Source organism: Antedon bifida, chromosome 5, assembly GCF_963402885.1.
Source record: "Antedon bifida chromosome 5, ecAntBifi1.1, whole genome shotgun sequence".
NCBI classification, from domain to species: domain Eukaryota; kingdom Metazoa; phylum Echinodermata; class Crinoidea; order Comatulida; family Antedonidae; genus Antedon; species Antedon bifida.
The window spans coordinates 9,897,872-9,912,648 of record NC_136230.1 but is presented as its reverse complement, the minus strand read 5'-3'; the positions used below and the strand labels follow the sequence as shown (position 1 = coordinate 9,912,648).

The window sequence follows — 14,777 nt, the reverse complement described above, 5'->3', positions numbered from 1 at the left end:
ATAGGGGTGTCCCAAAGAAGCTTTTGATGTGTATTTCCTTATACAGTGAAACTAACTTATAATGGTATTGTACAATATCGCCAGAACAGTTAATCTTTTAACTTCATGAAAATATTCTCGCCATTCAACTCGCAATAAGTCATTTATACTGCATGTACTGAACTTTACATGAACAAACATAATAAAATTGTGATGTATACTAATCAAACAGTGATCATTTTTATATGGCTTCTAATTCTATTTAAATAAGTATATAAAATATTAACCAGTACATAGTGTATACTATATTAATTATGCCAAATCCAAAAATAATAAAGATAGCAGTCAGTTAATACTAAAATTAAAAGTCAAGTAAAGTTTAATACAGCCAGATTATTTTTTAAATAGAAAAGTTATCTCACGATTGCATTAAAAACGGGATTAAATAAAATTTATTAGAAATCTATTTTCAGACCGTAATTGAAATATTAAACACGAGATAATCACGATATAAATTCAAATGAGATCCACATAAGCTTTTGTTGTACTGAGTATGTTAATTTGATAATTTTTTATTTACAGCATGCATAAATATAAATTATGTTCTATTTTGATTCTTTACCTGGATATTATGAATAAGTGGTTTAGTAATTACTAATACTCCTATTATTCTATTCTGCCAATAATACTAAAATGCTAAACAGTAAACGACCATGGTCAACTAAAAATAGTGTATTTAAAGCTAAAAATAGTATTTAATAGGCGTGTTTGTTGTAAAAATAAGCGGTTGGTTATCCGCTCAGACATATGTAAGCTGTTGAAAAGCTCTTGTTTAATTTATGTGTGGTAATTTTAGCATTGTTATTGTGCATTTTCTGCATAAAGATTTCAGTGGTGATATGTTTACATGTTAGTCTTAATTTTCTGGTTTCAATCTATAAAAAAAAATAACAGAGCATAAATAAATGTGACATTTTCACCATGAAAATGTTGGAACTTTTTTTTAGGCACAAATAAAGATATGTATCTAAGGAATGAAAATGGTGATATTTACGTTTAAATCTATGAAAAAGCAGATAAATAAATGTGATATCCTGTTCATACAACTGATAGCATGACAAGCTTACTTAATTAAATACAAGCTAACTATAGGCTTCTCAAGTTCTACAAAAGACCGACAATTACTACATAAATTTTGGATGTATGGAAATACTAAACTACACAAATAGAAAAAAAATTATGATTTGGTCTAAAGTTGTGGGAAACCCACGACAAATCAGTGTCAAACCTAGTGCGGATGGTATTTTGTTTCATTACGCACCAAGCAACTACAAACAACACTGGCAAGTCTGCTCATGCCCAGAAACATGTGCACAATGTGCAGAAAGATTGAGAAAAAACGTTCTTTATGCAAAATTCATATCAATGGCCATTGTTATTAACAAATTATGATTTAAAAACTCTTCTACATACCCTTCATTCAAAATTTAAAACTTGGCAACAACTAACATAGCTAACTGTAGCACAGACACGCTAACTGTAGCACAGACAAGCTAACTGTAGTACAGATAAGCTAACTGTAGCACAGATAAGCTAACTGTAGCACAGAAAAGCTAACTATAGCGCAGACAAGCTAACTGTAGCACAGACAAGCTAACTGCAGCGGAGACAAGCTAACTATAGCGCAGAAAAGCTAACTGTAGCGCAGACAAGCTAACTGTAGCGGAGACAAGCTAACTATAGCGCAGAAAAGCTAACTGTAGCGCAGACAAGCTAACTGTAGCGCAGACAGGCTAATTGTAGAACAGAAAAGCTAACTGTAGCGTAGACAAGCTAACTGAAGCGCAGACAAGCTAACTGTAGCACAGACAAGCTAACTGTAGAACAGAAAAGCTAACTGTAGCGCAGAAAAGCTAACTGTAGCGCAGACAAGCTAACTGTAGCGCAGACAAGCTAACTAGTGCAGACAAGCTAACTGTAGTGCAGACAAGCTAACTGTAGCGCAGACAAGCTAACTGTAGCGCTGACAAGCTAACTGTAGCGCAGACAAGCTAACTGTAGCGCAGACAAGCTAACTGTAGCGCAGACAAGCTAACTGTAGCGCAGACAAGCTAACTGTAGCGCAGACAAGCTAACTGTAGCGCAGACAAGCTAACTGTAGCGCAGACAAGCTAACTGTAGCGCAGACAAGCTAACTGTAGCGCAGACAAGCTAACTGTAGCGCAGACAAGCTAACTGTAGCGCAGACAAGCTAACTGCAGCGCAGACAAGTTAACTGTAGTACAGACAAGCTAACTGTAGTACAGACAAGCTAACTGACAAAAAAAAGCGTGATGTGCCCAAATATGGTAGTGATATGACATCATCATGTCCATATATGGGCACATCACATGATAGTGATAGATAGACCTTTACACTTGGTAGCCTAAGTAAGCTAATAATACTACTTAACAATCTGACTAGTTTGACGTATTTAACAATAGATCGTCTCAGAGGCTGCCCTAGAATCCAGCTTATTGTTGAAATGTTGTAAAGCAGGAATTAATGTCTACAATTCTCCAGGGTATCTGTATTAGCTATTTATAGCCTTGCCTTATAGTTTTGGTTTCAAATGTATTGCAAGTTATTATTGTTTCCTTTGTGAGGCGCTAATAAAACAAAGTGTTATATAAATAGTTTATCAGAGTTCTAAAATAACATCTTCTTTCAAGGCTGACATGCAATTACACTATACTGATTTTTTTATAATAATAATTTGATTAGTTCGAATTGAATTCAATTAAGATTTGACATTCAGTTGATTTTATTTATTATAATCGTCTCTTCAAGGTGATTGCTAAACATATTTATTTAATTTTTCTTTTCTTTCAATGCTTCTTGTACTATTAACATTGTGAATCATCAACTTTTCTTACTTTATTGAATTTAAGAATATTATACCAGCTAAAAAATGTGTTTTAAATTTTGAATGAAGGATGTGTAAAAGAGTTGTTAAATCTTAATTAGTAATAATGCCCATTGATATGAATTTTGAATAACAAGCATAAACATTTTTTTTTGTAAGTTTTTCTTATTACTAGAGACAATATAGCCAAAGCCAAGTCAACCAAATGTGGGAGTCCATTTGTAAATTTTGTCAGTATGAACTTGTTTATAGAGGGCGCAATGATATTGTTGTTTCCTTGTTTCTGCCAACACAAATATAAAAGAGCATTAATATTATTCATTATGCAATGTTATTTCAGTATTAAACTTCAGAGCTTTTGCTACTACTGTGTCCGGCATAAAGAACATGTGTATATATAATTGCTCCATGGCAGTTCTCCACCCCTTCCTTTGAGTTTTTTTTTTAAAGTGTAGTTTAAACCAGTACAACTCTTGTCAATTTGATACCATATGTGTATATGTTGCAATTAACAACGATTATAAAAATATCTCTTTTAAGGTAGTGTAGTAGCACTGTTTGTTTGGTGTCACCATTGCTTGTTTACCAATTCTAAGGATTTGGGTTCAAATCATGTCAAAGTACCAAGTTTTTTTCATGGCTATATATTAATATCACTACCTCATATGAGTATGGGTTTCTTTCCATCCTGTGAGAGTCATATGCTTTATGTTGTATGCATGTTGAAAAAAAAGATAATATTGTTAATGACTAGTGAGCATTAGTGTTAAATATATGTATTATTGTGTGCTGCAACCCCAGTATTTCTTCTCGCTTACACGCCTCAAACATCCCATGTGGCTTAGTTTTTTAAGAAAGAGGAAAGCATTCATTTGCTTTTTCGAGTGTCTTGGATGATTAAAACAAGCTGTGGTTTTAACGCATGACTTGGAACTCATGACTTTTTAACCTAATTAATGACTATAGATATTATGATATTGATAAAGAAACCTAGTCAGCTGAGTTTGATAATGCATGTTGCCAACAACTGGCTTTTGAACTGTTTGTATGAAAAGGTAGTCTGAGCTATGTGGCTGTATTCATCAATTGTACTTAGGTGCACAGATATTTCCCATAATCCTTAATACTTTGTCAATCAATATTTAAGGATTTCCCCAAGTATTCACTTTAATAAGAAAATGTTTAAAAGGTGTTTCCCTAACCGTGTATGAATTGTGAATAAGCCAACTGTATGTATCTTTTTATTTTAATATTCCAATATATTATTAATGTTAGTTTACTTTATAAAGGCCAATTTACACAGACGAGCAGTAACGATAATAAAGATATAGAATCTAAGTTTTATTCCTTATGACCATTTAAATACAACTCTTTAGCGGGTGGACAGATTCCGCTCAGGATAGATTCAGATTCTACATGGAATAAGCTGCGCAGTTTTCCGCTTACCATCACCGCTTGTCTGTGTGAATTGGACTTAATGGGTTGACCGCTTATAACCTGCACAAATTGTGTCCTTGGTCATCTTTTGGACCTAGAATCATTAAAATTATATGTTTAAGAAACCCAATGTCCACTAATGAACCCAATAAATGATTACAGTAGAATATATAATGCACCTAGTTTGTATCAAATTGAAAGCTCTCATTGGGCCTGTTTCTGCTGCAACTGCTCAAAATACGGTATAAAAATACGGTATAAAATACGGTATTTTTTATACTGTATTTTTTAGTACCCCGTTTCTGCTAACAATACTTCTTGGTGGTCGTGTAAATTTCATCCTTTTTATGCAAATTGCCATTCATTTATTTGGTTGATAATAAAAGTCGCTTTATTTTTTTAGAAATGTCTTTATAAATATGGTTGTCCCTTTTATTACGTTTTAGTTGGCCGGACATTTTAGCTTATTTTCTTGGCAGCAGAAAGAGGGCCATATATTAATTATGTGTAACTTTTGTTTTTAAGAACACTGTAAATACTTAAAAAGATGCTTATACTATTTCAGATATTAATCACAAATTACAGGACATCATTTCTTGAAACAATTACTTATTCTAGACAAGTCTTAGTGGCAGTTTTCTGCAAAGTTAATGTCGATATGAAATATTGAATTATTAAATTCATGTTTATCGATAGGTAACATACTTTAATAGTATTAAACTGTCCATCATGCAGCTTTAAATGATGGTTTTTGGAGGGATTTACTGGGAAATGCTATTCCTTGTTCCATGGTTTTTTGTTATAAATATCATTCAATTTCTGACAGATGAGGTGATCCCTAAGGCATTTGAAAATGAATTTGTGCTTTATTTGATAAGTATAGTGTTCAGGAAGTAATGAGTCAGATACCTTGACAAAGATTAACGTTTCTGGGTGTCAACATCTTAGTGTGAGTGTGTGAACACATTTGGGAAAATGTTGAACAATAGGTGAAGTCAAAATTAATTTTTATACGTTCTGTAATGTTTCACAATCACTTGTTAGTTGTTGCTATGAGCAACTCCCCATATTGTGGAGCGCCCCCTACCAACAACAAGTATACCATGACAAATTTCCCATCCAATATTTGCTGCACATCAAGCCAATCAAATTCTAGTAAGCTACAGTCATAAACTTATTTGGATAATAATATTTGAGTTTATTTACATTACGTATATGTTCGCAAGATTTAGAAAAATTCCCCTTTTTCTTGAAAATGAGAATTGGATTCAGTTTAGGAAGTACAAATTAGTTAAAGAGAATCATCTGGCCAAAAATCCCTTTTCACCTGCCCACATGATGATTCTGTCTGACTGTAAATTGTCTAGTTAGGCCTAGTTAAACACAAAAACAGCAACATTAGTTTCAGACAAATCAAATCGTAAGCCTTGTAATAATGAGATGTTTATTTAAGACTTCATCGTAATTACTTTAGTGCTCTCAAAGAAATTTAAAACAAGTAGTTAAGAATTTAAATTAGAGACTGATTGGATGCAGATTAATATATTTCATCCAGACTTGAATTATTAGGAGACTGTGTCGTTATGACAGTTAGGCCTGACAAAAAATGTTATGTTGCTCAAATACAGTATGTATTAAAAAAAAAAACAGGTTTTGTCATTTTATTTAATGACATGTAGTCAAGCTACTACTGCACTGGGAAAAATCTAAAATAAAAAATAGAGGGCGCTACAGATATTTTGTTCATGCTATTAAAGATGTATTGTCCCCTTAAAAATTAATTCTTAACAATTTTTCTGTTGAATATGCCATTTTAATGTCACCAAATAGTCATCCACTTTGACCAAAAATTGGATCTAAAAAAAAAGTATTTACCTAAAAAAATGTAATTTAAAGCAAAAAATAGTCAAATTGGCTGCCAGCCAATGGGTTTTTGGTTGAATTTAACCTTTTATTTTTTAATTTTATAAGTGAAAACATTAATTTCTACAGAAATGATTAACTTTATTAAAGCTACAAAATAATCTATTCAAAGTCTCATTTTATTAATCTTTATCTTTCATGTTTTTGGGGGAACAATACATCTTTAAATGCTCGATTGAAAAAAAAAAACCCCAGACCCTAGATATGATATTTTGATCAGTTGAGCTTGGAACAATTAACAAGGCTTTAAATCTTTTTGAAAATTAATGAATAACTTGTTATGCACTTCAATGCAATTGTAATCGTATGTATACACTTGTACGGTCATTTTGAAGAGCCAAAATGAATGTCAATTGATATATGCACCATGCATGTATTTGCAATTTCTGTGACAACACTGTGACATCTGTACCATACTGATTGCATCCTTAGGCAAGATACTTTACTCGCATTTTCTCGTCCTTCAGATGTGACGTAAAGCCGTTGGTCCTGTGTACATATTGTGCACATTAAAGAACTTGGTACACTCTTGGAAAAGAGTAAGTGATCGTCTCCCGGTGTGCTAATCTGGTAGGCGCTGCACTGCTGATGGCTGCCGTGGAGGGCCTAATCCAAATTTCCTCCATTTCCAGTTTGAGGACGATAATTAAGTACTACCTTTACCTTTATCCTATTTTCCCTAACCCTAAAATCGTAGTATTGATAAAGATTGTGTAATACATCGACAAATATTTCATATTATAAATCAACCCCTGTATATACATATTTCAGTTATTATTTTATCTTGGGAACAAAATTATTTGGTAACAGCTTGGAAACATGTATCCATTTTCACTGCTTCAACAAAGACAGGTATCAAGTGATTTTTTGGAATATATAAATAGAATTTATGTACAGTGAAATAGAATAGCAACATCAAATATTGAATAATTAATGATATTTATAGTTTAATTCTCATTTTTTGGAAGAACTAGAGTGGAAAAGGATAGGGAAGTTGAAATAGAGCATTGTGTGATTTTTATCTACATTGAACTTGTATTACCAACAGAGGGCAGCAGATACATATTTAACATTATGATAAAGAATCATAATAAAGTAAATCTATAAAATAAGTGAAAAGCTCATGAAACATGAAATGTAGTTATATGCAATATATCGTCTTGTTTAGTTAATCAATTTAAATTAATTGGATAATTATCCATATCAATTCATCTAGAATTAGCACTGTGTGCTTAGAAAATTGATCAGTTAAACTAAAACTTGTTGGATTAAGTGTTTTAAGTTTTTATAATGATACTGTACAGTATGTTGTATGAAAAATAACTACAATCATGATGATAGGTAAAATCTACATTGTAATGTAGGGTTCCTACCCCTATGCAGTTAGCTTGAGCGATACCAACAGATAAAGTAAAAATTGATAATTATCTAGTTTTGCTTGTTTATTTTTCATGACAATAAAAGTGAATACAATTTTTTTAAATCCTTTAAAGTATTTTCCTCTTATATTTTTCAGGTATAAAAACACATTTCATTGAGAAGAAAAAGGACAAAAGTAGTGCAGTTGGTCTACCACACACACCGAAAAGTACTGCAGGCTCAGAAAGCCTACCTGAAAATGGCAATAGTTCAAATGGTGGTGACACAGCACCTGCCCCAAATACGACTCTACAACAGGTACAGTATAGAATTGAAGGCTGACTTGAATTCAAACTCAGAATGAGCAGACTTCAATTCAGACTCAGAATGAGCTAACTTCCATTCATGCTCAGATTGAGCTGACTTCAATTCAGACTCGGATTGAGCTGACTTCAATTCAGACTCAGAATGAGCTGACTTCAATTCAGACTCAGAATGAGCTGACTTCGATTCATGCTCAGATTGAGCGGACTTCAATTCAGACTCAGAATGAGCTGACTTCAAGTCAAACTCAGAATGAGCTGACTTCAATTCAGACTCAGAATGAGCTGACTTCAATTCAGACTCAGAATGAGCTGACTTCAGTTCAGACTCAGAATGAGCTGACTTCAATTCAGACTCAGAATGAGCTGACTTCAATTCAGACTCAGAATGAGCTGACTTCAATTCAGACTCAGAATGAGCTGACCTCAAGTTCATACCCAGAATGAGCTGACTTCAAGTTCATACTCAGAATGAGCTGACTTCAAATTCAGACTCAGAATGAGCTGACTTCAAGTCAAGCTCAGAATGAGCTGACTTCAAGTTCAGATTCAGAATGAGCTGGCTTCAATTCAAACTCAGAATGAGCAGACTTCAATTCAGACTCAGAATGAGCTGACTTCAATTCAGACTCAGAATGAGCTGACTTCAATTCAGACTCAGAATGAGCTGACCTCAAGTTCATACCCAGAATGAGCTGACTTCAAGTTCATACTCAGAATGAGCTGACTTCAAATTCAGACTCAGAATTAGCTGACTTCAAGTCAAGCTCAGAATGAGCTGACTTCAAGTTCAGATTCAGAATGAGCTGGCTTCAATTCCGACTCAGAATGAGCTGGCTTCAATTCAGACTCAGAATGAGCTGACTTCAATTCAGACTCAAAATGAGCTGACTTCAGTTCAGACTCAGAATGAGATGACTTCAATTCAGACTCAGAATGAGCTGACTTCAATTCAGACTCACGCACACAATTTTGATTTTTTTTTACAAGAATTGGCCTTCAAAGTTGGTGTGAAAAGGGTACAATTTAGTTTGAAAAGCTTATGCTTGTGGGTTTTTTCCCTGTTCAATTATGTTGCTAACAAGAATTAAATTAAACTTAAACTAAACTAAATTTAATTTTTTTAAACTAATGTTAAATAAACTCCTACTTATGCTAACCTATACCTAATTAAATTACTGCACTTTTCTTCCATAAAAACACTGGCCAAGATTATAAATTATTTCTGATTCCAAAATAAATTTCTATTGAAGAATTTAAAACGTTGAAATTAGGTCGGTGTCAAAGAATGATAGCAACCCTTATACTGTGACAAGTAGTCAGCATTGCGGGGTGATCTTTGACCGTAAGTCTGCTGTCGTCACGCCCGGTTGTAACGCCCCCTTGTCCCCTTCAGGTGTTTTTGACAGAAATCTGTCAACATTGGCATAAAAATGAAATTAAATTAATCAATTGAGTTACTTTCTCATGCATTGCCCCACTTTTTAATGGTGTTTGTGTCGATTTTATATGTTGTATTTTGTGTGAAATGTTATTGTTTGAAATGTTACTGCTAATAATAATGATAATAATATTAATGCTACTATTCATTGTATAACTATTGCAATTATAATTGCTATGGATGTTAACTCTTACTGCAACCTATACTACTACTACTGCTACTACTACTATTATGCATTGGTGGAAGCACCATCCCCTAAAGTTCGACAAATAAAATGTAAAAAGTAGATCTTCCCCCATCCCACTCATCTTACAAAAACATTTCTGGATTCGCCACAGCTATGTGCATGTTAAAGGTCCATTTACACTAGGACGATAATGATCAAAGATAAATAGACAAATATGCATTTTTCATACATAAAACAAAAGAAATATAAAAACTTTTCATTCTAAAACTACAGAATAACAATCGTCATGGTTTAAGTAAGAGCAATACTATCGTGACAATACGATTTTATTGTTTTTATTTATCATGACGTATTTGATTGGAATTTAAAAAATATTGTTTTTATCAAAGACAGCATAAATGATTATGCTCTAGGTCTAGAACGAAAACCTTTCTAAATTATTTTGTTTTATGTAAAAAAAAAGACATGCCGATCGTTATCGTCCTAGTGTAAATGGGCCTTAAAGGGGATTTTCTCGGAAGGCACAAAACCAATTCACTTTTCAAGTCTATTCCTCATTTGTTATCCTTGGTATTCCATAAAAATAAACAACAAACAGGTTCAAATAGCAAAAGAGTAATTCTCATGCAAGCTGATCTATAAGGCTTAAGCCATACTGTTACATGTTTGGTGTTGGGGTATATAACTCTTGCTGCCGAAACTAATTTTAATGCTTATGGATTTCCTGTAGTGTGAAACATATTTCCCCTTGTTTGCATCATAGTTAAAGTATCCCGTTAATCGGGGTGTCATACAGTCATCTGAATAGGGGTGTCCCTTGAATAGTCCCGTCCCCTGAATAGTCCCGTCCCTTGAATAGTCCCGTCCCTTGAATAGTCCCACTGGAGATGTTTTAATACTACAACTTTTTACTGACAACTTTGGTTACTAATACTAAACTTGTATATCTATTGCTATGTTTAATGGTTCTAAGCTTGGACACAAAATATACTAATACTACTTGTACTACTGCATGTTCTTTTACACACTGTAGGTCAGTAGTAGTCAAGTTCCTAAAAGTAGCCCAGTATGGATGCCACGAGTGCTATCTCGCAAATCTGCTCACCCGCCGCATCCAGAAGCTCAAAGTAATCCAGAGAGTGCACAGGTAACACAAACTAACGTCACAATACACTACACTATTAGTTACGATTACGCTTAGATTTTGTAGTTTATAGTGCATAAAAAGAGCTAAAATTCTTTAATGCATTTGCTTTTTGACAACCAAACTTCTTTGCCTTTTATGCCAGGATTTATTACAAAAACGATTTTACAAATAAATTGTGCAAGTCACTTAGAATTTACAGGTTAATGGTCATTTACTTTCTCAATAAGTTTCTGTCTAAATTCAATGAATAAACGAAATTCAGTATTTGTTCATATATCAACTATAAAAAATATATTTTACTGTACTTCATTATGCCACTTACAGTTGGGGTAAAGCTATGATAAATTTGTACCAAATTGTGTCTTAAAGCTATGATAAATTTGTACCAAATTGTGTCTTAAAGCTATGATAAATTTGTACCAAATTAAGGGGGTAAAGTTGTGTACTACATATCATATATTTCTAGATTTGTGTACACTTTGTGTACCGTAGCTGTATATTAATTGTATTATGTAGGGTGAATTCTGAGAGCAAGGTGCCGACGGAAAGGGTACAAACCTTCCCGTTTATTTAAGTATTTCCCATACAGAAAAGAAAATTTCATCTAAATAGCATCAAATTAATCTCACTTTATCTTCTATAGGTTTTAATATAGGCTTCTCTTTCTTTCTTGTGTATGGCTTCTATAAATTCATTATTATAAATTCTAGTACTTTTAAACAAACTAATTAATTTCAATTAATTGTAAACTAGTGAATCTTTCTAACTTTTAGTATCAATGAAAAAATTAATGAAGACAAAATATTTGCAATTTATTATTCATTAATTTTTATGGTACTGTAATTTTCCATAATTATAAATTCACTAATAAAAAAAGAATAGAAAAAGTATTTTTAAACAAACAATTAATGTTTAAATTAAGAAATCAATCAATTACTAATTATTATTAATCATAAAATCTAATTATAAAAATAAGAATATTTGCCAATTATCATAATTATGCATAATTTTTTTATACAAAATTATTCAATCGCATTTAGAGATTAGGTAATTCAAAAATTAATTTTTATTAAAATAATTTCTTTGTCTGTTATAGCTTAAAATCTAACCTGTTGTATGTTTGAATGAAAACTCTTAACATGACTGATTTCATATTTAGGTTTAAAAAAATTAACAAATTACATTTCAAAACAAAATCGGAAAAAGAATGAATTTTCTCTGTAGTATTTGGTTGACACGTTGAATTTTGGTATTTGTACAATATACACTAAAAAATGAACAATTTTATGCCTAATAATAGTTGATAAACATACATCCCCATTCCCATCTTCCCATCCTCTTTTTTTGCTGCATTAATTTTTAGATTTTAACTTTTTAGTTATTTAGTTATTTAATCCGATGTCTATGTATGTGATGTACAGTATGTTTAATGTTTTGTATATTTTCCTTTTTTTTTGTTTATTGTTTTATTGCCGGGATTGCATGAATTTCCCCCCTCTAATATCATGGCTATAGATGAATATAAAGGTTAACCAATCAGGTTGTGATTGTTAAACTTATAGACCACAATAGCTATTAGTCCATCAAACACTATTGTTCTGTTTATCTAGGAAGTATTATAATTGCACACTCCACGTCAAGTCATTATTGTTGATTAAATATTTGGATATTTATTAATTTATCATTAGCATTCAATATTTATTATGTCATAATCATCATCATAACAAACCTAAGTAGATTGTTGTCATTTGTTTGTGGGTCACATGATATTCAATAAATATTCTATCGAACTCTTAATTACATCATCAAGAGTACAATGCCATTATATGCGAGTACTTTCATTTCGTTTTGAGCATTCATTTTTGTTACATAGTGAGCAACTACACATGTGATACAATACAACCTGTAGTGTGCAAAGTGAAAACATAACTAATTTTCATCTTTCACCTCATGAAATTATTTGTTTCATTGCACTCATAAACATTCATTATTTGTTTAACATTCAAGAATAAATGTAGAAATATTTCATCATCAACAATATAAATGGTGTTTCTTTTGGAGTATGCATTATATTTTTTCGTAATTGATAGACCCTTTGGTTGATATTTATCTGGTGAGTGGAAATTAATAGTTTCATTATAGATTATTTTATTCTAATTTGAGGAAAACACACATTTCACATAATTAGATAAAACATAAACATTTTATCATTTAGAGATATAATTCATCTATGATCATATACATGTTCATACAATTTAACCACTAATAACCACATTTTATATTATGATATAAATATATATTTATTTTATATAAATTTATTTTAACTTTAAAATGTCTAGCCACTGAAAAAAAAAATTCTTAATTTAGATTAAAAGAGTAAGGAGAAATTTTTTAAATTTGAACTGTAGATCTTCCTATATAATAATATATCCACTACAAGCCTGTATTGGCATGGAACATTACATTTTTATGTTGTCACATTTTATTACAATAAACCAGAACAAAACAAATTAAAATTCCCACAATGTTAGTCTTATAAAAGTAAATTGGGGGGTTATCTTCTAATTTTTACTTTTATTCATATTATCATATAGCAATCGGTGTGTTTAAAGTAGTATCTGTAGACGATCTACAACAAAACAAACCCATATTCATGCATACATTAACGTTTGCCTGTGTATGGTCATGCTTGGTTGCACACAGTCATGCTTGAATATATTACTGATCCCAAGTCAGTGTTATTCACACAAAAATACATAAAAGTACATTGCAGTAACCTTTTATAATTTCATGTACAAAAATCAAGAACCGTTGTGATATTCAGCAACCTTAAATCCGAATAAAATCAACATTTATTAATTCACATTTTAAAATTTAAAACTTGACAATTTCAGTAGATACACTATCACCATATTTAAATATAGAAAGATATTTCTCTTTCAATTTTAGACGATTTTAATGAAGCCCATTAAATCAGTTCAGTTTTTCCAGAATTAAAAATTCCACATTTCCTTTGTCTGAAAAATAGAATAATCTAATTAAAATCATGGATAATTTCTTACGAATATTTTCTATTTTATTTTCCAAATCTTTTTTTAGTTGTATTTATAGATTTGACCTTGATCTTGTATGGGGTAGTTTCCTGTACTTTATTTCGCTATTTGCTGACAGAACATAAATAGGACACTAAATATTCTGTTTAGGAAGTTGGAATTACTTGTGGTTTTTAAATGTAATTTATTTCAGTCTGAGACCAAGAGGTGAATGTCCACCCTCTCCTACCCTACCTCCCTAAATTTTGAAAAAAAAACACTATTGAAAATATTTAATTTAAATTGCACATAAACCATAATGGAAGCACAAGACTGAATTGTGTATATTTTACAAAATATAAAAATATACTCATATACAAATACAACACAGAATTCGTTGCAAGCATAGCTGACACTTATCATTTGTGTGAACAAAATTTGCTAGTGGAAAACAGGCTTAAAATTGTGTTTGTAGGCTAGTGGGATGCCCCATACTTATTGTTTCTCCGAACACAAACATTACTAAATAAGCTAATGTAGTACCAAAAGCAAAGTATGTGAAAATGAAATCAATTAATTTCCATTCATCTAATCCTGGTATTTTAATATTATTACTATAGTATTCATTTTCTTGTTCTTAAAATAATAATTTGAAAGAATTATTTTTTATATTTGTTTTACATGTTATGATATTAATTATTTTTATTTTATTTAAATTTATTTTAAATAACTGACAGAGATAAAAACCTCCACTAAAAAGTAGTTAGATAGATAATAATAATAGTAGTATCTAAAATGTATATACAATGTTCTGAAATGTTTCTTTAAAGTAAATTAATACATTAGTTTAAAAATAATATTTGTTTCTGGTTGTAATTGGACTTAAGTTCTTTATTCCTTCGCTCTCTTATTCCTTCACTCTCTTTTTGTATTTTAAAGTTTAAAACAATAGATGAAGCTCGTACTATTGTTGTGAATACTTCTTACTATCTTTACCCATTTTAGTAACTTCTTCATGATGTCATACTTTGTAATTACATATTG

General features: G+C 31.4%; 1 protein-coding gene across 3 annotated transcripts in view; it reads left to right on the top strand.

Annotated features, from left to right (window-relative positions):
- The window catches only part of LOC144842626 (adenylate cyclase type 9-like), a 54,796-nt gene that overhangs the window by 33,663 nt on the left and 6,356 nt on the right, over positions 1 to 14,777 (top strand). For 2 of the 3 annotated variants that reach the window (XM_078699098.1, XM_078699097.1), the window contains exon 3: positions 7,761 to 7,921. In XM_078699098.1, coding sequence (XP_078555224.1) covers positions 7,761 to 7,921 — 161 coding nt within the window. Of the gene's footprint in view, positions 1 to 7,760; positions 7,922 to 10,587; positions 10,702 to 14,777 lie in introns of all 3 variants that reach the window. The other variant, XM_078699096.1, reaches the window with a different exon arrangement.